Genomic DNA, 26,033 nt, shown 5'->3' with positions numbered 1-26,033 from the left:
GATTATCGAGTCATGACTGTATGTATATTCTCAGTTTTGATCACTCTTGTGCTGCTAAGTGTCCTTTGACACAAACCTCTATTGCAAAGCACCTCAAATCTCTTGTGGACTGTATCTCAGTTTATAATATGCTAATTTTATGCTGGTTAGTGTTTATCTGACCACGACCGTCTTTGCTATGTTATCCATTGTTCAGCAATTCTTAGTCAGGATGCAAATTATGATTTTGTGCAAATAGATTATTCGTTAACAGTGGTCTGAATGTGGGTAAACATTGATTAGTTGATTAATGATTCTTAGTGGCAGTGCTGATTTCATTGTTAGGGACTGAGTGGATTAGTGTGGATTAGTGTTCAGCTTCCTGCAGCATTTCAGTAGTCACATGGTGAATAATACCTCATCTCCTCTGAGATATGATGGAGTGCAGCCATGTAAAGTATTTCTGCAAGCCTGAATGTCAGCCACCAGCATCAGCATCTCTCTGACTGTCTGGGATGTTGATGAAATTAAATCACCAGCCAAAGAACTTTAATTTACATCCTGGTGCAGTTGTTGCATTTTATGTCATGAACTTCCATCCATCCATCCATCCATCCATCCATCCATCCATCCATCCATCCATCCATCCATCCATCCATCCATCCATCCATCCACCCACCCACTTAACTGTAATCCTAACGTGCATAAACTTCTTGGCACCTTTCTACTTGTTAGGCCTCATCTAAGGACTGGCAAGGCAGATTAACAGCTGTTATTAGGAATGATCAGTTCCACAGTTTGATAACTTCTCCGACAACCACGGGCTCCTCGAAGCAGCTGACTGACGATCTGAAAATTCAGCCAATTAATGCCGACAGTACAGTGGGAGTCTATGAAAAGATGTCAGAGAGCTTCCAGTTTTTAACATCTGGCAGTTAAAGGGGGGAACTGTGGAAGATGAGACAGGTCTGTAAGAAAAAAAATCTAATGAAACAGCACATCATCTGGGCAGGAACGTAGAGAAGAACTCCCATGTGACTGCACAGGAGCTGCACAGCTCCACTATGCAGTGTTCATGAGCAAGCTGGGTCGACGTGGGAAACCTTGCCTGTCATCTGATCACAAAAGTCAACATCTGGAATATGAAAAACAGCATCTGGATAAGCCAGAGTGCCTTTTAAAATACATGCTGTGGACAGATTAGGTTAGTATTGCGCTTACAGTGGAAAGTTCAAGCATCCCACTGACAGAACACCTTGAGGACACGAGCGCTCAGATATTCTGCTTTGGGCTTCGTGTGGCAGCCAGTGGCACAGAAAACGCTGCACAGATGGGCAGGAGGATGCAAATCTCCAAAATGTCAGCAAATTATGGAAGCAAATGTCATTTAGTCAAACTGAACTTCTTTGGAGTTGCCCTCACAGTCCCATGACTCGGATGTCATTTCATGTCGTAGCCTAAAAATACAGCAGAACTTGAAGTGATCTGTGAGAAAGAGTGGATGGAAATTCCTAAATCGAGAATCAGGAGACTAAACTGTGATGTGTGCCAATGGGGAGTTACTAATGTGGAGCTTTTATGATTCTCAGCCGTTGCACAGACCATAATTATCAGGACACTCGGAGAAAGGTTAGATTTTAATCGTCTGATTTTACTTCACTTCAGAAGTCTTCCAGATGTTTGCCTCGGGCCGCCTGAACTTTTGCATACAATTTGGATCCCGTAAACAGTAGCCACCGTGTTGGGTATTAACCAGATATTGTTTCGTTAAATACCCTGTGAATGTCGGGCTAAGATCCAGTTACATGTGACCCCTTGGAAAAGAAAGTGGGTAAAGTAAATGAATGAGAGGATTTGGCAAAAGCAGAAAATGCAGGCTTTCTGGGACATGTCACATTTCTAATTTTCAGCACTAAATTTAGAAATTGTATTCTGAGAACCCTGGCAGAGGATTAGCCAGTGTCCACAGGGTAAATAACACCATTGGTTCTGGAAGCACAGTAATTAACACACTCAAATTTAATTGGGTCAAATCATTCTTCATACATCCAGAATTTATTATTGAGGATCTTTTTTTTTTTCTTCTCTCCTTTAATCCTGACGGTTTTGTGTTCATAAATTGTCCCAGTTTGATGAGACTGTTTTCCCCAAACATCCCATGACCTATATTTTGAAAAGGCGTCAATATGAGATGTGACCACTAGGTGGCAGTGTTGCTCTCAAATACGTTAGCACATACTGTGTAAGTGAGCGAGCTATTAGCAACTGGCATTTCCACTTAATTTTTTTTATAGATTATTTTTGTTTTGCTTTGTTAGATGGGGACAGACGGAAATAGACCATAAAGAGGGATCAGACGTAGCACACTGCTGGTTTGGGGTGTTTCATTCTTAAGGAACTGTTAATTTAATTCGATTTAAAGGCGCTGAAACAACGTGGTTTTACAAATAACGCTTTCCTTCGTGATTTAACGTGAAAACAAACCTAATAACGAATCAGCACAATACAGTACTGTGGAGTTACCCTGTAATTTAATGACATTTGAAGCTGCCAACATGCAAAATATTTCTCTTCTCAGTTAATTACTTCAATTCTTTTGTCATCTGCTCAGTTCTGAGACTCGACTGTGTGTTTAGCTGTGAACAGCTGTTGGTGTGTGCATTCAATACAGTTTTTTACAGGAGAACTCTGTCACATTTAGATCTGTTTTGCTGTCATTACTACTTTCTGACTTACTCACATCAACGTCTAATTCAGGTTATGGGGAACTCTCACTGCTCTTAAAGCTCTAGTATGTTCATCTTAGTATCAGATTGCTTCGTACTAAACAAAAACGGACGCCTCTTGAAAGCCCTTTTATGTTTTTGCAGCTTCATCCAGACACTAGCGGCTGAAAATGTCCGCATGTTGGGGCCCTGTTGACTTTTTTCCACTCTGTTTTTTGCAAGTTTGGCGTCTCAAATTAAAGTCGAGCCCCTGTTTTTGTCCACAGGTATACTGATTCCTCTGTGTGAATCTGGGACGTGCACGCTCAGGGAAGCCATCATCATCGGCAGCATACTGACAAAGTGCTCGATCCCCGTGCTCCACTCCAGGTGAGCTCTCCTCTCAGTGACGCACAGATGTCAGCGTCTCGACAAAGGCTTCAGCCAGCTGTCCTGAAAAGTTCTGCACTGTGTGATCCAGACCGGTTAAAGCAGCTTGCATAACAATCTTTATTGTCTTTCAGCGCTGCGATGCTTAAGTTGGCAGAGATGGAGTACAACGGTGCCAACAGCATTTTTCTGCGCCTCTTGCTCGACAAGAAGTACGCCCTGCCTTTCCGTGTCCTGGATGCCTTGGTGGCCCACTTCCTGTCCTTCCGCAGTGAAAAACGTGTGCTTCCCGTGCTGTGGCATCAGAGTTTGCTCACCCTGGCTCAGCGCTACAAGGCCGACCTGGCCTCCGAACAGAAGGCGGCTCTGCTGGAGCTGCTCAAGATACAAACGCACCCTCAGATCTCTGCAGAGGTTCGCAGGGAGCTACAGAACTCAGAGTCGAGGGATATCGAAGTCGGGCTCCCTGCTACGGTTGAAATGGACTGAGTCAGTTTGCTCTGATGCATCTTCCTCTTTGTTCATGTTTTCTCAGCATGAATAGAATTTTCAGTGAATCTTACTTCCTTTTTCTTCCAGTCCTGTTAAAGGGGACTTTCAGAGATCACAGTGACTCATTGCAGTGTGTCAGAGCTGCACTTCTGTTCCCTGCCTGGACGGGTCTGCACATTAAAAGACGCACATCGGTTGTGTTGTAGCTCATGTGATGACCTATCATAAACCTCAGAGCCGTTTCCGTGCAGCTGCAGTGCATTTGGTTGCTTTGTGAGGCAAAGAGTGAGTTTTATGTACATTTGATTGAGAACAAGTTTGTCGTTTTGAATCACTTTGGATTAAATACAAACTGTAATCCTGTGAAGTTGGTCACTGATTTCCATTCATTGTGTTCACCAGTTAAAAAGATACGCGAGATGGTAAAAGAAAGATAACAGACTGTAATGTGTTCATCCCGAGGCTGGATTAGCAACCAGACACGGTTCATCCGACAACACTGGTTTTGGGAACTTTGGTTAGTTATAAGTCATTTGCATCACTAAAGTATAGTATTAGCTGCATTATTAATGAATTATCTGACCATATCTATACAGTTTCAGGGGCTCTACACTGTCCACATATGGAAGATATTTCAAAATAAAGTTCCGTTTACCAAATACCCCCAAACTGGGACGCGTTACGTGTTGTTTCCACACAGACGGTCTGGTTGCAGGACTTAGTGGGAACTTGGTGACAGCAGGCTTCATGTTCAGAGGCCAGCAGGTGGGGGTCAGCAGATTTTTGTCAGGGGCCCCTTAACAGGTTAATCCAGTTATGGATGATTAGTAGCACAGCCTGTCAGGCTTTTAATATGTTTACCTGCCCGGAAGCACATTTTGGTCGACCTGTCATGCATTGTGTCGACAACAGAGATTCAAACTGCAAGTAAAACCAATAATTCACCCAAAAAATCTCCAAACCAGGAGGAGACAATTTCCCTCTGTTTGTTAAAAAGTTTTATTCTGTGTGAAACATACAGGTTCAAAAACAATCGCTCAAATCTCTCATTAACTGCAGTGTAGGGAATACTTGGATCGTACCCATTTTATCTGTATGCATATCATGCATCAGTGGTTACAGTCTGGTCTTCTGGGCTCGTGTGTCCATTTAGGTACAAAAAAATAATAGGTAACAATGTGATAGAATTATTACCTAGTAAATAAAATTGTGAAATATTGTTCACACTGAACAAAAGACAAGAAACAAACTGGGGAGGTTTCATGGTCATCACTGCTCGTTGTTCAGTGGCTCTTGCATTCACCACATTTTTTATTCCTGTCTGTGCTCTCAAGGTTTATACAGAGTGGCTACGGGGCTAATGTACAGAGTATTTTATTCTTAAAACAGGTGAAAATGTCTCTCTCTTTTTTTTGTCTGGCTATTGACAAAATTTTCAGATTTAGGCAGTAATAACAAGAGACACCCAAATATCCTGCTGTAAAAAAAACAACAAAAACATTTGCTCCAATGTATTAACAAAATGAAACAAGAATTTTGAACCTCACTTTATCCAACGATTAGATTTCTGCTCTGGACACTTTTACACATTTGCTCATTTTGATGAAATGGTGCAGCACTTTAAACATACAATTTCAGAAAACGTGTAATAAAAAAAAGAAGTCATAACATTGTAAGGTCCTAGAACTACACAGGTAAATTGGCATAATTAATAACTTTGTGTAAACTTGGTGTTGATTAAGTGAATTTATATTTTAAAAAATATTGTATCATGTTAATTCCAATATTTAAATCACTAAGTTAATTTGAATAATTATCAAAACTGTAAGGGGTTACCTTAGTATTTAGCTACTGTAGATATAATTTTATCTTAATATTTAAATTAGTGAAGTAATTGTGCCTAAATAATCATAATGTAGGGGGTCAACCTGTTTGAATTTTTAGTCATGTTGTTTAACTTTACCTTAATTTTGGTTGGGATATGGTTTTTGGTTTGTCTGTTTTATTACAACAACAACAACAACAACAACAACATAATAATAATAATAACACAATAATAATAACAATAACAACAATAACAATAATAAAAATAATAATAATCCAGTTGGACGTTTTAAATGTTGTTTGGCAGTTGTTTTTAATGATTAATTAATAAAAGGTTTAAACCCAAACCAGTCCTTTGTTTCTTGTAGGACACTTTACGACCAGGCAACATGCGCTCGTGACCTCCCGCAGGCCAGGTAGCTAAGCTAGCTAACGTTAGCGAAAGCGGACATCTTGAATGCTAACAGCTAGCATAAGCCCAGAGGTTATTCGGTGCTAATTGATTTAACTTTGTCTTTGGCTGGCTGTTAACGTGAAGATGTTCGGCTTTAAAGTGAGGGTTACAACTACGGTTCCCCGGACGGGCAGCGACCCCTCGGTGACCGGAGACCCCAGGGTGCTGCACTACCTGCGGGCCCTGGAGAAGACCCGCCCGGTGACCTGCTACTTTGGCGGGCTTCAGACGGACATCCGGCCGGACATGAGGAGGAGGCTGACGCTGTGGATGTTACAGGTACGGACGTTATTCAGGCTGCCCCGAAATGTGAGTCCCTTCAATAGTTTAAATCAAACTGTGTGTCAGGTGTGTGAGGAGCAGAAGTGTGAGGAGGAGGTGTTTCCTCAGGCGGTCCGCTACCTGGACTCCTACCTGAGCCGCTTTGTCATCGAGAAGGTCCACCTGCAGCATTTAGGGACAGTTTGTCTGCTCCTGGCGTCCAAGATGAGAGAATGCGTCCACCTGTCCGCTGACAAGCTGCACATCTACACAGACGGCTCCATTCCGGCCTCAGACATCCTGGTAAGTCCACTATGTGTGAGGGACACTGTCATAGGACTAAGTTTAGTGAATAAACTGTCAGAGAAATGTCTGTCAGTGTTTCTCAAAGCCCAAGATGACATCCTCACATGTCTTCTTTTATCAACAACCCAAGGATGTTCAGTTTCAGAGTAAAGAAACCCAAAGGTGTTCAAGTTTAAGAACATCCATCCATCATCTCTACACCTTAATCCTCACTAGGGTCACGGGGGCTGGAGTCTATCCCAGCTGACTCAGGGTGAAGGCAGGTTCACCTGGACAGGTAACCAGTCTATCACAGGGCCACACTTAGAGACAGACAACCAAGCACACTCACATTCACACCTACGGACAATTTACAATCACCAATTAACATGTTTCTGGACTGTGGGAGGAAGCCGGAGAACCCGGAGAGAACCCACGCTGCACGGGGAGAACATGGAGACTCCACGCAGGAAGATCCTGGGTGTCCTCACTGGGACGCCAACCGGCGACCTTCTAGCTGTGAGGCAACAGTGCTAACCACCTGCACCACCTTGCAGCAGTTTCAGAACTTAAAATCAGGATTTTGACAATTTTATATCTTAAAAAAACAAACAAACCAATTAATTGATCATCAGAATTGTTGATGATAAATTGATTAATCATCACAGCTCAAGGATCTAATCATGTTAATCCTGCTTTCTGTTACTGTGACGTCTCTTCACAATCCACCCAGACGACTTCGGCAAGTTCAGCAGCACTTTGAATCAATGGAGGTTTGAAGTTTTATAAATATAACAACCTCTGACAGAGTGGTTTCCCTCAGATGAATCATATGACAGCTGGGAGCTGAAAACAGAAAACAGACTCATCATGTTATTTTTTTTCACAGAAACAGGCTGTATGTTTTTTAGACTATTCTCGTAGTTTAATCGGAGCAGCTGGACTCGCTTGAAGACGTTTCACCTCCAGCCTCCTTCAGGATAGAAGTATCTGGAACTAGTCAGTCAGAGCTGATGACGCCTCTTGGATGAGAGGTCGATTAATCTACCAGAATAACCACGACCTGGATGACTGAGGATCTTCCCAGACATGCTACTTCCCTTGACTATTACTGACTCCTTTCACCTCTACAGCCTTCCTCCAGGTGTTCTAATAAAAGAACCAGGGAGGGGATATTACAGCTTTATTAAACAGGTCACGACACTGAGGCTGTCTGTGTAGAGGCAGATACAGAAATAGTTTCCAGGGGCGCCGCTGTAGCTCACCTGGTTGGGCTGGTGACCCATGTACAGAAAGTAGCTCACCTGGTTTAGCTGGTGACCCATGTACAGGGGCTGAAGTCCCCGATGCAGCGGCCATGGGTTCGGATCCCGCTCATGGCTCTCTGCTGCAACCCCTTCCCCCACTTTCCTGTCTCTCTCTTGACTGCCCGGTCTAATAAAGGCCAGAAAATACCTTTAAAAAAAGAAATAGTTTCCAGAATATTTGGTCAACGTCCACACTGAATGAAACGTCGCTGTTCTCTGAAAACCAAACAGTTTAATATTTAACTGAACAGACGTATTTGGTTTTTAATGTGAAATGTTTTTAAAATAAACACAACAAATAAAAATGGCATTGGGACCCTTAATCAGTCACATTCTCTGGAGATAATCGGCGTGACTGAGCTCAGTTTGGAGCCCTTAATGAGACTTCTACACGTGTTTGGCTCTAATTGAGGAAACTGCTTTGCTTCTCATAGGTCTGATGGTTTCGGCTCTTCTTACGCCTTTAGATGTGTCTGATCTGTTGTCCTCATTCATTCTTAGTGCTTTAGTGTGAAGCTTGTGGGTCATTGCCCTGCTGGAGGAGCTGAGATAGAGATCTCTGAGTCACGGCAGTGTGTCTCGTCCCACAACATCGCTGCCCTGAAACAGCCTCATAACCGAACCTCCTCCATGTTCCACTGTGGGAATGCAGAGCTGGTGTGACTCAGCAATAAGCTCTAATTTTGTGTCATCTTTCCAAAGGACGTTCTTCTAGAAACGTTTCACAACATACGTTTTAGCAGTTTCCAGTCTGGCTTTTTTCTCTTCCGAAAGTGGAGTCTTTCATTTAGAGAGAACTTTGATGTTGGAGGTCAGCTTGTGTCTGTTCTCCTTTGTTCTTCTTTTTCTATTTCAACGATCTTTTAGTTGAATCCGGGGGGAAACTGTCCTCTTCCACCAGGGTCCCATGAGCCGTAGACTTTCTAATCGTATTAGCAGCTGTGGTCACAGGAGCATCAGGCTGCTTGTAAGTCAGTTTTGTTGCCTTGAACTTGACCGTGCTTCTTCATCTTTTTATGACAACTTCCTACTTTTCTTTCTCAAACCACCGGCTCACTGAGCGCAGTTTTCCATTTAAACAGGACGACAGCACAAATGATTAAAAGATTCAACAACTGGAGACAAAGGTCTGCTTGAAATATCAGTAAACTTCACTCATCCTGAATACTTCTCATGGAATCATTTTGGAAGATGCTTGCAGATTAAGCAAGAATTCAGCCCTTTTTCACATGCGGTTTAATTCTATGGCCAACCAGAGGCAGGCAGGTATGCATGACTAAAGAGCTTTAAATTTCAACAAGCTTGAGACGGAACAGAGTGTTGATTCAGTGAGGGGGTAAGGGAACCAACACGTCTTTATGAGTGTTCCTGCAGTGGGATTTTGATGGTGGATTGGTTTAGAGGAATGTGTGTGTGTGTGTGTGTGTGTTGCAGCAGTGGGAGGTGGCAGTGCTGTCCAGGTTAGACTGGTGTCTGGCCTCCGTGGTACCCTCTGACTTCCTGGAGCCAATTCTTCACGCTCTCCCCTTTGTTCCGGCCTTCCATCTCAACACCATGCGCAGGCATGTTCACTCCTACGTTGCCCTGGCAGCCATGGGTAAGTTACATAACTGGGGTTCCCTACACATGAGATGTTTTCCTCAAATAAAATACAAAAGCACGGCATTAAAAATCATCCTGATAAAGTGAAAGTACAGAAGTATTAGTAGAAAATAAAGTAGAAAAATGTGGTTGAAGTATTTTAAAAGTACTGCTTTTGACCCTCTGACTGATATATTATCCTGTGTGGCATCTTTGGAATAACAATAGTGAGTCAGCAGCATGTTGTAGCTGCTGCATGTGCTGCTACTTTCAACTCTAGTGTACAGCTTTATTTATATATAGGGATATATACGAGGCAGCAGATGAGTCAAATCTGATGGATTATGAGACATTAATGGGAGAGAAAATGTTTGGATGGAAGTGTTTTTTTAGCAAAGTCATTACAAACTCATAGACGTCAATATTTTCCTCTGACATGTGGTGGAGAGGTTCAGTACGACGTGGAAGTCCTCATAGAAAGTAAATCTAAATTGTTCTGCGGTTGAGTAACTGCACTGATTGACTTTCCCGCCACTGGAAACCAGTATGCAACAGGAGTGGATGACATATTAAATAATTTCTGTTGTTAATAATAAACTCTTTTATCATCCCGCGCAATAAGAATAGCGCTTTTATGTCCCTTGTTGCTAAACCTGTGATAACATTGTCTTACGTAACGAGCGCTAAATGTCGCTGTGAAATCAAAGCACTTTGGAAGCGGCGAACAATGGGCGCGAAACAGCCGTAACTTTGATTGCGATGTGTCAGCAGTTCATTTTGGAGACAGAGAGCTGAGTTTGTGTAATCCCGCATTGTCTGCTATGAAAAGACCTGCGTCCGACTATTCAGCTGGCTGATTTCCCACGAATCTCTGTGATGTTGCCCGCGGCAACAGGTCACAGGGATGCAGCCAGTCAGTCAGCTAGGGCCGCTTCAGACACACTATAACATTACAGACCATAAAAATTAGGAGGATTCCCGGCTGTCGGCGTTTTAACCCGTTCGAGAAGGGACTGAATGGCTTTTTGTCTCAGCGTTTCTCCTGCCTGCAGCAATCAGGGTATCAGATGATCAGGTTTTGGGAAATGTCTGCTTTTAAGCACTGGGGTGTGTCTACGAGGGGGGGCGTCCGTCTGATTGTCTACCACTGAGCCTTTACTGACTTTTTCACTCCTGTGTCCACAAACTAAATATTAAAGTGTTCGTCATGATGAGGAGATTCAGAGAACATGTTCTTTATCTCCAGACTACAGGTTCTCAGTCTTCCTCCCCTCCACTCTTACATGCGCCTGTGTGACCATTGCCATACAGAGGCTCCGGTTGGTGGACGCTGCCGCCTCCCCAGACTCAGTGATGAGGTTTTTGGCCAACCTTTTGGCCGCTGATCTGGTAAGGCTAATGTTTAACTGACATTTTCAAACAGTATCTCTTTTGACTTTGCCCCATTGTCAACAGTGACTGCTATGTTTGCCATCTTCTCTGGAAGCACCCCTGATCGACCTGAACGGTCTGAGGAAAAGTACAAACAAACTGTAAAATGCTAATTTAGGAGAGCATCTGTGCAAAACGTTGAAACGTTTGGTCTGCGAGGTATTTGTGCAGACGCCTCTGTACTGACAAACTCAAGGATTGTTTCCCTTTGCAATCTGGCCCTGAACAGAGCACAGCCTTCCGCTGCTACGAGCAGCTCGGGAGTGCGTTAGGGCTCGTCCTGCCCTCCTGCTCCCATGATGGCGTTAGCAGATCGGAGGCCCACAGCTCGGGGATCAGCTGCGCCCCTGCTGACATTCAGGATGCTGAATCGACACCGGTGTAACCTCCTCAGGAAATCAAGCTTAAGCACTACGCCCTGCCGTGAAAGGTCTGAGTGAACGATAAGTTTACATTCATGAGACGGAACAAGAGGCCCGAGTGAAATCCTCCTCAGTCTCAGTTGGTTTTTGCATGTTTAAAAAAAAAAAAATCTGTTCTGTTCCTGTCTAAAATATTTGGCAATTACAGAAAAGCAGGTTTAAGAGTTATAACTAACTGTGCTTTTCATTGTTACTTGAACTTTTCCAGTGAGTTGATCGCAGTGTTTGCACATTTTCATTGCACTATTTTCTTTTCATTAAATGATTTGAATTTCTCTGGACTTTGGTGTAAATGTTCCACTTGTATGGACGGTTGTGATAAGTTCAAATGGATGTTTTCTGCATGGTTTCAACAGCACTGACCACAAATCAATCCTGTTGAACTTAAAACACTTGTATGTAGGCCACTAAAAACATTAGCCAGCACTTGTTCTTTTTTTTTTTTTTTTTATTGATTTCCTCATCCCAGTCACAACAACATGGCAGATCACAGTCATACAGATGATAAGCCAGTTACTTTGGCAAATAGTTTTGTTGCAGTTGTAAAAAAAAAAAAAAAGAAAAAAGAAAACGTGAACTGAAACCTGAATACTGCAACTTCTGGGATAAGGAAAAGTGAGAGGCAGAAACAATGATGAAATGCCCAAATACACATTAAATTACAGAAAAAATTCAACATATTCCCAAAGGCTGACTTCATATTTTCCCTGTCACACTTCAGTAATAAATGATGAGCACTCAGTAACGGTAGAGCTCAGTCCATTATACGAGCCGCAAGAGTCCAAACATGTCGAGAACTTCCAGTTAAAATGAGAGAATTTACCTTTAAATTAATGATTCAAATGGCAGCTGACAGATAAATTGTTTGATTACCAGGTTTCGATGGCCGGTCAGGACCCCTTAGGCTAGCTAACTTCAGTGTGCTGCAAAAAAAAACATCCTGGTGCAGCTTTTTGTGAGCACCAGGGGGTTTTGCGTAAAGCAGGATAACCAAGTCAGCCATTATGAGTTGGCTGACCTTATCTGGCTTTGTAAAGTACTGCACCACCCCCCAGTAATCCAGGATTGATCTTAAAAACTCAGTTTAAATATACAAGAGCACACAGAAGCTAGCTATCGAAACAGAACGATTGCGCGACCCAAAGGACCAGCGTGTACGATTCAGTGGCATCTCGAGGTGAGGCTGCACATCACAGCCGACTGAATGCCCCTCCCTTTCCAAACACGAACCCATTGTGGCTGTCACTTCTACGCAAAAATGCAAAAGGTCCTCTGTAGAGGCAGCGCTTGGTCTGCTGTGGAAAGATGGCGGCGCTGCACGGCGGGCTCTGCAACCACGAATGTATGGGTCGTAATCAGAAAGTAGTATAAGGACAACTACACGTCCATGTTATCGAAAGCATAACCCTAAATCCTACACGCTGGTCCTTTAATGAGCCCAACCTTTCACGTGAAGCTGCCACCTGGTTACATAGAGTCACTGGCCACCTGTGCACTCATTAGGCTTAAGAGCAAAAGCCGGTTCTGCTGGTTCAGCTTGTTTTGAGTCATGATTATTATTCAAGTCATTATCCAAACATAGAACAAGTCATTTCAGGAATACAACAATGAGATAAACTCTCTCTTTGAGAGCTGAAGATCATGTTACAAACATCTTCATCAGGCACTTCTTGCTGGTTCTTAAAGAGAAGCAAAAAGATTTGCTCTTTGGTATCCATGTAAGGTCGGTTCCCCACATCCCAGAACACAGAAAGGACTGTCGTGTACGGTAAAAGTGAAAGCCATCCTAACGCTGAGCCTGTGTTTACTGGTGTTATCCTAAATAAACACGATGATGACAAAGCTAGAATCCAAACAGAGATAGTCATGAACCTTTCAGACTGCTCCGTCTACAATATGAGAACCTGACTGTGTGGAATGAAGCGATCCTGCTGTTCTACACCTGAAGCTGTGTTCACACATCAGTCCTACTGGGAATGTTTCCTACCTGACTGTCACTGAAGTAACATGTTCTCCAAACTCAAACCAGCGTTTTGGCTTTAATGTCAATTCTCTCATTCACCACACGTTTGATCAGAAGCTCTCACACTAAATATTCGAGCTCCAGATTGACCACAAGCATCTCTCTCATCCTGAGAATCTTTGAAATGGTTTTCACTCAGCTACTCTTTACTTTTGTGCCATCTGATGATTTTTTTTTAGCCTCTTTTAACTCCAACTGAGATGAAAATCAATCTAATTACCTTATTTTACAATCAATCACCATCTAAAATACAATCTCCTGGTTAACAGCAAGTCTCCTCCCTTTTTGGTACTGTGTAATTCCTGAAGTTAGTCAAAATGATCACCTCTACAGTGTGCTGGTATTTTCACAGAATGCACTTTGGCTCTCATTTCTTCAGTAGTTTACAGTAATTTAAAAATTCAGAATGAAAAACAATAGTTTACACTGAGTCTCTCCAGATGACTGGTCTTCAGCTCGCTGCAGAGCCTCTTATAACCATGGCCTGCTTGTAAGCCTCTGTGACGTTATCACAGTCTGTTATGGAGAAGGCACTGTCAGCCACTCCAGACTCATAGCAGTTCCAGGACCTCAGCAGCCCATCAGCCAGGATCCTGTCCTCCTGGATGTCCAGCAGGTTGTCAGCAGAGACGCAGCCTCTCATGCTAGCTTTGGCTGGTTTATCCATTTGTGTCGGCGGTCTCACGTGGTCTGGAAGATCCAGCTGATCAAAGGACTCTGAAGACAGAATGCTGTCCTCACTGATGGCCCCGCTCGGTCTGGACCTGGTGCTGCTGCGCGGCAAAGAAGCTGCCAGCTGGTCCAGAGAGCCAAACTCCTGCAACCCACCTGAGGAGAACTTTCCATTCCGCTTGAGGATGCCCTTCCTGTAGGTTGGTGCAGAAGGGCACTCTTTAGTCGGTGGTACCCAGCCAGAGTCACTGTTCTCAGGAGAAGAGGAGTAATACCCCGATTCGTGCTCTGCAGGCTTCTTTAGGATACCTTTGCGAGGCAGCGATGCATCTGAAGGAGCATTAGCTGGTGCAGACAAGCCCAAAATATTCTGCGACTCCACTGAACCTGCAGCTGGGGTTTCAGTCATCGCCTTCTGTTTCACGCTGTTACGTCTCTTTAGAATACCCTTGGAGGGTCGAGTGTCCGTGCTGCCTTCATGGACCGTCTGGGAGACGTTGTTCTCCTTGCGTGACCTTCGCAGAGAGCGTTGTCGGACCACATCCCCTCCACCGCCCTGCGAGCGGAGCAGGCAGCGCATCTTGGAGCCGTTCTCCAGTAAAGGCCTGGATGTACGCCGCAGCCAACTGGCGACGCTGGCCAGCCCGGCGGGGTGTGACGTGGATGGAGACACCGGGGCAGGGCTCTGCTCCGCTGTGCTGCTCTTCCTCTCACACAGTAACGGCTGCTGGTAGCCCCAGTTGAGCCACCAGTGTCCAGCAATCTCCTCTATTGTGGCTCTGCGCTCAGGATTTACCATCAGCATCCATCGGATGAGTCCACATGCATCTGACAGAGAGCAGGAGGGGAACAAATCAGTACATTTGGTGTTCAGATAGGAACATTGAGCCTGGTCTCTCTCCCAGCTCATCACATATTGACCCCTTCACATCATATTCAAACACACTTCAGCACCAGTTTTTACACTAAGGGTAGTTTGATCGAGTCTGTTTAAAAATCTGTGAACACCAAGAGCAGACAACAGCTAAATGTTCTCTGCTCGTGTCATCACCGTCGTTCCTTTTTAGGCAGTTATTTTTGTGAAAGTGTGTATTTTAACCCAAACAATGATCTTTTCTGAAACTAAACCAAGTTGTTTGGTGCCTTAACCAAACAATGAGTAGACATGAAGGTTAAAAATGAGTGAAAATGGGACTTCTGGCAGAGAAAGGTCTGGTACTGGAGGCAAACCTCAGTCTCCTGCCCCGTCCACTCCAATGTCTTTCTGAGACTCAATTTAAGAAGTCTACACCTCTAATGATTGACTGAAACCAGCGATGCTAAATAACACTTTGTTCCTGTCTCTCAGATGCAAGCAGCTTTGACAAAACAACAGTATTTGACACTCTGGAAATGGGTTTAAAAATTAATATCTACCTCATAAAGAAAAGTACAAACACCAACATCAAGTTAATATCCTGAAGGCTCACCAGAGGGGTTGTTGGGCTTCCGGTAGTTTCCGGTGCTGATCTGCTGGACCAGTGTCTTGTGGCTGTTTCCATCAAACGGCATGGTGCCATGAACCAGCGTGTAGAGCAGCACCCCGAGCGACCAGGTGTCCACCTCCGGCCCGCGGTACGGCCGTCCGTTGACAATCTCTGGGGAGGCGTACAGAGGGCTGCCGCAGAAGGTCTGAAGATACTCGTCGCCCTGGTACAGGTTTGACAGTCCGAAGTCTGCAATCTGCCAGAACGAGAAGTTGAGGTCAAAGATCTAATGTCATGAAAACTTATTACTTTAGCATGTAGGAATTTATAATCCCAACTTTATACAGCACATTAAATGCCAAGAAAAAACCAGCAGGGAGCATAATTTTAATGCTGTGTGCAAACGGTCGTGATGCATACCTTCACGTTGCCGTTGCCGTCCAGTAAAATGTTCTCCAGTTTCAGGTCTCGGTGTACGATTCCATTCTAGGAGAAATAAAAGACATCAGTTTTGCATAGTGTTCCCTGCAAGGATGGGCTCCACCCAGACCATTACGCATCAGTTTACTGGAAGTTGTCTGTGTTACATAAAAGGATTAGTTTTTACTGGGTCATAACACATTCTTTTCCAAGTGAAGATTTTTTATTTTTTTCCTCCCCCTGGTACGTCAGCTACACCTCATTGTCCTGCGCTCTGTGGGGGGGCATGCCTTTGACTCAAATGAGTTTGCATTTGTTGTGCTTTCAAAAATGCAGGTCAGCCGCCGCTCGCGTACGCCCGCTTGTTGTAGCAACGGACGCGTTCTTTGTAGGCTGTGTTCTGTGGAATTCATTTATTGTCGAGACGCAATCATGAAGAAACCGTGGCATGCAAAACTCCAGAGTTCATGGCCCTGCCAAACGTAGGAGGTAAACGAGAACGTGGATGTTCTTTTCCCACTGCACAAGCATGGAAAGTAAAATATTTAACAAGACATCAGCGTTACATAAAGGTGAAATAAGACAGATGGGTAATACAGCATATGGCAGGAGGCAGTTCACTGGGTAAATATTGGCCAGCAAACATTTATAAATGCTGTGCAAAGTGCTGAACGGCCCCACTAAAATATAGTGTTCTCTGAATGTTGGTAATTACACAGCTCTGGACTTTGGGAACAACTGACTGCTGTGTGTGTGTCCAGTTCCTTCACACCCTCATTAAACTGTGAGGCCATGCGTGTGTGTGTGTGTGTGTGTGTGTGTTGGGATGGCTGGCCTTCAGCCTGACGCTAGCTCTGCACAGACCAACTGTTCATTTCCCCCTGCATCGCCCTCACAGCCTCCCCGTTCAGAGCGGCAGGCTGACAGTGAATAATGCCCATTATGTAACTTTAGAGGTGCCAGTGCCCTGGAAAAACATGGCCAGTTTGAGCCGTGCTCTGTGCCATTGTGCTCGATCCGACAGGGCTAATATACTGAACCATGAGACAACATTGTGCCCTAAGCAAACAGCTAAATAAGCTGCGAGGAGAGCGGGCTTACCTGATGGCAGTAGTGTACAGCTGACACGATCTGTCTGAAGAAGTGCCGGGCCTCCCGCTCAGAGATGTTCCCCTTGTCGCAGATGTAGTCGTACAGATCGCCCCGGCTGGCGTACTCCATCACAATCACAATTTTGTCCTTGTTTTCAAATACTGAAAGAAAAATAAAGCAGCACCCCTTTAATTCAAGGTTTCTCACCCTTTGCTGTACTTAAACATATGAAGAGTTCATTTGCAGATAACTCTGTCTTCTTCGCAAACCTTCAGAAAACCCACTTTTCCATCGTCTACCTGAGACAACATCAATCAAACTTCAGTTATCTCTGTTTTTGTCATTCCTACTGAGTCAAATCCCCTCAACCTCAGTTTGTTTGATTTTATCTCAAGCAAACAGAAAAACATGTTTTCTGAAAATCTACAGAAATGGAGTTTCCTGTTTTGGCAAATGAACTCTTCAGATACGACATGCTGCGCTCAAGACTATAAAAACTGTTTGTGCCACCCCTGATTAGGCCAAACGAGGCCCCATGATAACTATACAGCAAACAAACATGCACTTGAGTGGAGAAACACTGAACGATGAACGTCTCATCAGGCGTGAGGGCCACTGGAAGACACGAGGCTCAGCGCGTTACCCTGCAGGGCTGCCGGGGTACGGCACGGTATCGCTGCTTATGTAACCGAGCCCCGGGTTTCTGCACAAAGACTTGCGTGACCGAACCTCAAACACAGAGAGTGATTGAGAAACGCCTTTTTCCAGGTATCACGTTTCGCGCAGCGTGAGGCTCAGTCAGAGATGGAGACTCCTGTAAACTGTGAAGTTACACCCGAACAGTCGCCACGTTTTTGAGTCCTGTTGTTAGAAGGGAGAGACTCGGAACTTAAATAATCCTAAACGGGAGGATTTAGCAACACATGTCCAACGTCTCCCACTTAAAGCCAAGTATTTGTTTTTGTTGTTGTGCTTTCTGTTGGTCAGGTGTTGGGAAACTGGGTAACTGGTGGGGAAACGTACCAAAAACAGATCAGAGTCGTGATTCTACACATTAAAAGTTGTGCCACTGACTTGCAGTTTCTGGCTCTCTAAGTGATCTTTTTAGCACAAAATAACACGGCTGTCGACTTGCCTATCGGGACATGGACTGTACCTTCATATATGGTGATGATGTGCGGATGGCAAAGCGAGGACATGATCTCGATCTCTCGCCGAATGTGAACCAGGTCTTGCTCATCCTTGATCTTCTCCTTTCTGATTGACTTCACAGCAACCTTGTAGAGAAAGACAAAAAGAAAAGGAGGCATAATGAGAATGACTCTGGGACATAATCCACAGAATAAAGACACAAAACAGTGTTACAGGAGCTCAAGCTGAGATGAGTCACACAACAACTTTATCCACCATAAGCCGACATCGGTTATATCAAGTCCTTAAGTCAGAAGTTGCACAATCGATCTTAAAAACAATAATACAGTGGTGGGCAGCTGCTCCTTAATGAAGACACTAGATTAAAAAAAAACATCCACCAATAAGCTTTGGTTTATTGGGAATGGCTCGTCCAACTGTGAGAGTGGCGACAGGCACTGAACCGAAAACTCTGCTGTGCTGTCCCGAACAAGGCAGAGGGGACGCCGGGTCAAGTATTGTCTGCGGTAGAGAAACCCATTGTGTGCCGTTACGTCTGCAAGGCCCGTTTTAATGTGAACTGTTTGGGTCTGTATTCCCTTAACCGGCTTTCGACAAGGCCTTGTTCCCGTCTGGATGTTGTGTTTGCCGACGTGAGGCTCGGATGCCTGGGATTCCTGTGAGCGCCGAGTGCGTCACCAGTCTACCCCCCAGGCTGAAGGGGGTCCTGAGGCATCCCGTCGGTGGGGTGTCTCTGTTTGCTCTTGTCTCTCACCCTCAAGGCTACACAGACACTGGAGTGAACGCGGCGGCTCGTCGTCATATCAGTTTCAACACAGCGACGCTTCCCGTCATGAGTCACTGTCTGGGCTCGGATGCTCCTCCAGGTCTGCGACTGTGTTCACGCCGCGCAGACCTTTTCTTCCTGACTCTGCGAGCGGAGGTTTCCTGCGTTTGTTTGCGTAGCTGTCAGACAGGCTCAGCTCACACTCACGATGAGTTCACACCCCCGTGAGGTTCTGTGTGTGCAGGCTTTGTCAGCGGCCATCAGCACGGAGAGGCTGAAATCTGGGATATTTCACACATAGTTTCTGTACAAACACACTCACGACATATCCCTGCACTTGGAAACTCCTAAATGTTGTCATTAACCACTGGAAGGTAGTCCGGCCGCACCAGCTTCAAACTAAACTCTGTTATAACATTCTGAGTGAAACACTAATAAACCAAAGCCAATGGACGGCATGAGTAGTTTGTAAGCAAAGCCGAGGTGTGACTTAAACTGACATTCAGATTAGCCAACAGAGCAAACTGACAAAGCTAATTGTATCATGCTAAAGTTAGATTCTGGATTTTTGGGGCCAATACTGGATTTTAGGACGTACAAAGTTCTGGTTAGCAGCTGACTATGAAGACCACTGCTCAGCTGTATTAGTTACCGTAGTTTCTGGACTATAAGCCGCTAATTTTTTCACACACTTTGAACACTGCGGCTTAAACAACGATGCGGCTAATTTATGGATTTTTACAAATTTGCCTCAAGACCAAACGACGAAAGAGAGACTGAGGAAGTGATTCTGAGACTGTTCGACACTGAAGAAGACGACTTTAGTGGTTTTCAGGAGGAAGATGAAGATAGCGATCAGTGACTTTTCCTGGTAGGCTGCTGTAGTTTTTATTTTTTCAACCAGCCGTGTTACAGGAACTGTTCGGGAGCATTTACGTATCTGTATGTGTTACCGGTTTAATTAAAAGTTAAAAACATCTTTCTGTGTAAATATCTCATGTTACAACGTGGACACCTGCAGCTTAGAGACATGTGCGGCCTGTATATAAACACATTTTCTTTCTAAAGTTAGTGGCCTATATTCAGGTGCGCTCATAGTCTGGACATTACGGTACTCTGCTACATGTGCTGCAGATGGCAGCAGTTTAAGAGGAAGAACCAAAGAGGTAACATGTGTATTTGTACGACATATTCAATCTGACGCAGTGCATTTATCAAAAATAACACAATATAAACTCTGGGTCAGCTGTTCCCAATGATTAGTAAGTATGGATACTCATAAATAGCAAACTCCAACATGGCACTTTGTTTATTTATATTATATTTATGGCTGCATTCGAGCCAAAGTCGTGCATTTTGGAATTTAGTCGGGAATCGGTAGAGAGACTGCAATTAAGACAATATGTCATTAACGTCCGCCTCCATGAGAATAAAGCATCAGACTCTACTACATGGATCGGACTCACTAACTCTGAACCTCAGACACTAATTTACTCGTCATTTTTGTCAGTTGACTCACCTAACATAAAACTATTCGTCAACTCTTTCTGAGTTATCGTTTAAGCCTTTGTTTTCCTCTCTTTGACCATCAAACATTTACTGGTTCCAGCTTCTCACGTGCTGCTCATTTCTGCTTTTGCGATATCAGACCTCATAACTTTCAGCTTGTTAACTTGGCAGGACCAGTCATGGAGCTTGTTTCACAGCAGACATTGTGGCTTAACGAGGAATTAAAAACATTAATGATGGCTTAGTTCCATTAACTGTCCAAATAAGCTCCTCCAGTGAGCCAGTCTGCGCAATATCAGCAACTTAACCAAGTGGAGTCCAGCCTTCATTAATGCTGTTAAATCCAACCTGTGCTCTTTCTGCTGGAGTGGATCAGAACGTCTGTAGGGAACCAGGTCTGTTTGTCACGTTGGGCTTCAGGAGACTGCGACGGGCATTTTTATGTCTTATTTGGATGTTTTACAAAACAAACAAAAAAAGACCATTTAATTTGTGTGTTTTAATGTTTAGTAAATCCCCACGAAAGCAGCCAGCGTCAACAAAGAAGCTGCTTTCCACAGCAACCCAATCTGGGCACTTAATTGGGGCGTCCGTTCGGAAACACATGCAGCTTTCCCGTCATGCACCGAGTGGCATTTCAGCCCTGATGCACGCCGAACCCCCCTCACCTAAATGGGCTTATGTAATCAAACTTGTGCGCTGAGACAAAGGGAACAGCTGTAGCGCCACGGCACGCAAGATGAAGCCATCCTTTGTGCCGTGTCACTCCCTGTGTCGAGTTACGTATCCTCGTCCTGTTAACAGCAAATGAAAACAAAGCCAACGAATGTTTCAGCGCTCACTGCCCTTCGTCTGGTGTCAGTTCAAAACATATAGTCGGGCTAATCAGTGTTTTTAGAGATCTGAACACGGGTTTGAGGCGTGCTGGGTCAGGAAGCTGCCTGCAGGGATTCATCCCAGACACCGACTCATACTCTGTGAAAACAGAAGCGTGAGGCAGCAGCAAGTCACGGCAGGGCAGGGCGTGTGGACCAGGCCCAGCTCGTGTCGCTGCATGTTTACTGCAGGTACAGGAGGGGAATTCCTGCCGCTTACTTCCTCAACTTCAAAACACTTTCACTCATACCAAAGGTGAGCTTGTACCAAAGTGCAGTTCTGGAAAGTGTGACGGGGCAGTTAACCCACTTCTACTGATGAAGGGCGTCTCGAGTTTCTGTTTTATGTTGTTTTATGTTTTACACGTTTCCTAGTGTGACTGATGCATTGATCAAGAAACCAAAACCTGATTTAGCACAGCTGCAAATAATACATACAAACTTTAACATGTACCTAAAATACATTCAGGTGTTAGTTTAGTTCTGCTGAAACTGTTTTAGAAATGTGTTGATTCAACGTGTTGGCTTCAGTTTGTGCCGCTTTGCATTGTGTTGGAGTTTCTAATGTTTACCAGCTGGGAACACAACATAGACTGTAAAAAAACAACACGTTTAAAACAGTTTTAAAAGTCACATTTTTCAAACAGTTAACTGGTCTTTTACAGATTTCCCCCCTGATGTGTTCAAGTACACACCGTAACGCGTCAAATCACAGAAACACGTACTGACTTATATGTTAACTGAAAAAAAAAAGGGAAGAAACAGGCAGAAATGATATGTGTGTTGGTGATTTTGTCGTTACGACATTTAAACATAAGTTGTTGAAAATACATTTTTACAGGTTTTCCTTCTTTTGGTAAAGTACAGCTAGTACCTAATAAAATCATGGGGAAAAAAAACAATTCAATGTGCACATGAAAAAACTGTATTTCAACAAATAGTATCTTGTTCTGTACAATGTGTGAATTACACAGTTTTCCCTGCATTTAAACCACCTAAAAATATCATTGTTTTACACATATTTTCAGAGTTTTTGGAACATCTCACTTTTTTTTTTTAGGACAGACTTCTTTAAAAACTTTTTTTTTAACAGAGACTTATCGTGTCAGAGTAGTTTTGTGGTTTTGGGGTTTTCTTAAAATCTACTAAAAACACAAGTCTGGTGTTTGCCAACTCCTCTTTGTCCCCTTTAAAGGCTTATCTGGGTCCAGTCTGTTTTGAATACCTCCCATTTCCCCTTAGGTCATGGGCAACTGGAATTCACCTGAAAGGCAAGTTGCAGTTTCTCCTTTTATCAGCAACACAGAAAGCAAGTTACCCAACTTTCCTGTCTAAACTCCCCGTTGGGATCCCGCCTTTCCTTTATGCTCCACATATGCCAAATGGAAGCAATTATGTAAAACTTCCTGTGGAGTCTGCCTCAGATTGAAGCATTTTATTCTCAGCTGATTTTTCCTTGGTGGGTTTGGACCAGAGGCCAACTGCAAGACGTTGCATTTGGCACAACTTGAGCCCTTTATCAGGCAGAACACATGAGCTGTTGTTGTCCTCTGATAAAGCTGCTGAGAATAAAACGCTCAGATTATTACACGTGTGGTGAAACTGCTTATTCAACGATAAGAGTTTGTCAGATGTAATCAGATGACAAACATCTCAGCAGCAGCCAAACTTTACTGTTATTGTTTTACACCTAAACAAAGAGTTTCACTGTTTTAACATGAAGCCAGCGCTCTGAAGTCAAACTGAAATCCAAACCTGGACTACCTGTGCAGCCGGTGCGCCTCCTAAAAATAGCGCTTATCTCCAACCAACAGGTGGCCGCCGGTCCCACAGAACCCTGACCCGATGTGATCACCAAATAATCAATGATAAGCGGCATCGATCCTTACCAGTCTGCCGGATCTTTCCTTGGCTTTCTTCACCTTGCCGTAGGTGCCCTTCCCCAGGGTCTCCAGGAACTCGTACCTGTGCTTCAGGTTGTGTTTGTGGTGGTGTCTCTTCACGGCTTGCTTCTTCACGGGCACCGGGGCCGGAGCTTTTCCATCCGGTGAAGCTGCGCCGACAGTCGGCCTACAGCTGGACGCCAGAGCGGCACCGTGTGAGCCGTCCATGCCGCTTTGTTTAGTCTGTTTTCCTGTCGCTTACTTTGGGACGCAGGTGTTCAAATGCATTCCTTCGTGCGCAGCTGCCGCGTTGCCTTCAGGTACAAGTCAGGTAAAGACGTGAAGCGCCTCACCTTCCGCTGCCGGGCAGCTTTCTGCGGCTACAGCTGTGAGGACAGAAACCGAAACATGAAGCTCGAAACCGGGAGCGTGTCAGCTTGTCTCCGTCCAGCTCTGAGTCCAGGCAGCAGCAGGTACTCAGCATGCGGCGGAGCGGCGGAGCACCGCCCGCAGGATCACGTCAAAGAGTCGGGGGCGTTTCAGGTAGCAGAGGAGCGCTGGGTTTATTCACCGGGTGTTACCGGCGGACATAAGAACAGACTGTCTTCGTTTGTTTTTAACTGTAACCTGTTTGAGTTTGATTTAGTTTTCATCACTGCATTACCCTTTCATTTAATGTTGCCCAGTTGCAAATTTTCACCCCTCCACGTAAATCACATTTGAGTGATTGGTGGAACAGCCGGTGTGCACGGAGGGACAGAACAAACGCACCCTAAAAAGTGGGACAAACATGTTGAACAGAGGTGGAAATCAGATAAGTACTTAATTAACCTGACTGCCATTTGAGTTACTTGTACTGTAGGTGAATATTTTTATTTCAAGTTGTTTTTATTTATTTATGTTGCTTTTTTTTTCTTTCTTTCTTTTTTTTTTTTTCAATAAGACTTCAGTACGTTTTAGTTCTTCCGTGAATAATTTTGTGCCAGAAATGTCAGCCTACACTTCTTACCTCACTCCAAATGTTTCGACAGTTTTGCTGCTTTACAGAGTGTAACTTTTACATTTGTCCATATTCACTGTAATAAAATAAAAACCATTTCATGTACATTAAACAGCATATGAAATAGATTAAATAAGCTCTGTCTTGAATAACAGCAAAAGTGAAATGACACAAGCACATGAATGCATCACTGGCCTTAATATATTAACATGGAGGATTTTTATTTTATTTTTTATTTATTTTACCTACTTCATCCAGTTGTGAAAGGATCGTGTCCCTTTCCCTGATATTGTAAGACATCAAAAATAATATATACTTAATAATACACTGAGCAACAGTTAAAACAACTTACACTGAACTCATTGTGGGTTCCTTCAGTTTTAATGCACTTTGCTAACAATGCTCTTTGTCATGCAGCTTGTCGACTCATTTGTAATGGACTGTTGTTATGCTGCAGTATTGCTACTTTCTCTTATTATTAACATAAAATATACAACAAGAAACCCAAACAAGATAAAACTATGCTTCTGAAACTAAAACTATCAGTTTGTTCATCAGCAGTAACTCACCATTTGACACACTAACATGCAGTCACAGGGACCTTTTTCCTAATTGATGCTTTTGAAAATATCAGTTCCAACATGACTTACGGCATATCTATGCTCAGTGGATTATTAATGATTGGAAACTAACACAGCTGCAGACTTTGACTCTGACACACTTTAAGAAGCATCATGAAGGACAAAAAACAAACTTTCCTCCTCTTTGATATCCTCCAGTCCAGTCACATACTACACTACACTACTCTTCGCTTACTTCATGCAGCTACAGTGTGTTTGGTTATTTACCTGTTTGTTCAGTCTGAGGCCTGGTACGAGCAAGAGGTTTGAAAGAGTCGCGTTGTTACAGCTGTAGGCCACTAGAGATCAGCATCTAGTCACCATGTGCAAGAATGTGACTGGATTCAGTGGGTTTGACAGAAAGAACACCTAAAACTTTGTCTCCTCACAAGATACTCATCATATGAAGAATTTGGCTTCATTCAGTGTTTTACATCTCATTCCTGTTCAGATTTAATGTTCAGTCCTGGCTTTAAGCATGTGAACTACAACGTTAAATGAATGAAAGCTCGCCCAGTCAGGACATTCCTGATTTTCAGGAACATTCAGATTTAATACTCGGAGCCAAGTGATTGTTCCTTCACACTTTCTGTCTCAATTAACCTCTTCACCCGGCCGGAGCAGCGTTTTGTTTGCTGTTCCGTTTGCACAGTAATGCGCCAGAGATTCTTCACTCGAGCATGCAGAGGAACATTGTGCACAAAATAAACAATGAAAACAGACAAAGACAGTGCCTTCAGAGCCAAATATCACATTTGTTTCGCTATAGGGTGCAATCTGGGAGCAAAATGCATACAATCTGAACTTAGTTTGAAACAGTACAAAACATGTTTAATACATGATATTAATAGTCATGTTTTATGTTAGTTTAAGGGAGAAAACATGAATAAACACTGATCAGTCTGTCACTTATTTCTGTATTGAAAGAATATAAATGAATGAGACTTTTTGCACATTTTACATTCATTAAATCGAAGCATAGAAGCTTTGATAGCCAAATAGAAAGTCTGTCTGAGTTTGAGATAATGAAATTCAGTTTAGCTGCCAGAAGAGGGAGCACATTAGTAGCTGGCAGCCTTGACACCATCATGAAATGGTTCAATCTTATTTTCTGTCCAGTATGTCTCTGCTGCAATCTGTTAGTCCTTTAATCTGGTCTGTTTGCCATGTAGATTGATATATATCCATAATGTTTATTTTATATTTAATCAAGATGTGAAGAAATGTGGAAAATAAGAGTGAAATAGATAAACCACACGCTGGATACACTGCAGGTAGATCAGAGAGCTACGTTTCTTCTTTGAATGACAATTAGCCGTAGCAGTTTAATTTATATGTTAATCAGTGTGGACAGAACCAACTATAAGTCACGTCTTGTTCATTTCCATACGTGATCATACATGTGAATTAATAATACAGTTGAA

At 43.6% G+C, this 26,033-nt stretch overlaps 3 protein-coding genes across 3 annotated transcripts in view; 2 read left to right on the top strand and 1 right to left on the bottom strand.

Moving 5' to 3' along the window:
• The window catches only part of bysl (bystin-like), a 7,936-nt gene extending 3,999 nt beyond the window's left edge, over positions 1–3,937 (top strand). The window contains exons 6-7 of the mRNA XM_008282704.1: positions 2,972–3,074; positions 3,209–3,937. Of these exons, the coding sequence (XP_008280926.1) occupies positions 2,972–3,074; positions 3,209–3,563 (458 nt within the window). The 3' untranslated portion in view covers positions 3,564–3,937. The remainder of the gene's footprint in view (positions 1–2,971; positions 3,075–3,208) is intronic.
• Positions 3,938–5,928: 1,991 nt separating this feature from the next.
• ccnd3 (cyclin D3) lies at positions 5,929–11,383 on the top strand. Its single transcript, XM_008282717.1, has 5 exons — positions 5,929–6,123; positions 6,193–6,408; positions 9,132–9,294; positions 10,525–10,667; positions 10,939–11,383. Exons 1-5 carry the CDS (start codon positions 5,929–5,931, stop codon positions 11,092–11,094), a joined length of 873 nt encoding a protein of 290 aa, XP_008280939.1. The 3' UTR covers positions 11,095–11,383.
• A 181-nt stretch (positions 11,384–11,564) lies between these two features.
• On the bottom strand, positions 11,565–23,458 carry nuak2 (NUAK family, SNF1-like kinase, 2). Its single transcript, XM_008282703.1, has 6 exons — positions 22,996–23,458; positions 17,961–18,081; positions 16,814–16,965; positions 15,713–15,778; positions 15,296–15,548; positions 11,565–14,654 (listed from the first exon to the last, which is right to left on the bottom strand). The coding sequence occupies exons 1-6, from the start codon at positions 23,215–23,217 to the stop codon at positions 13,606–13,608; spliced, it is 1,863 nt and encodes a 620-aa protein (XP_008280925.1). The 5' UTR covers positions 23,218–23,458; the 3' UTR covers positions 11,565–13,605.
• Between the last annotated feature and the right edge of the window lie 2,575 nt (positions 23,459–26,033).

This window comes from Stegastes partitus, unplaced genomic scaffold (genome assembly GCF_000690725.1).
Source record: "Stegastes partitus isolate 25-593 unplaced genomic scaffold, Stegastes_partitus-1.0.2 Scaffold281, whole genome shotgun sequence".
Taxonomy (NCBI): Eukaryota; Metazoa; Chordata; class Actinopteri; family Pomacentridae; genus Stegastes; species Stegastes partitus.
The sequence above is the reverse complement of the archived record's forward strand: the minus strand, read 5'-3'. Positions and strand labels throughout refer to the sequence as shown.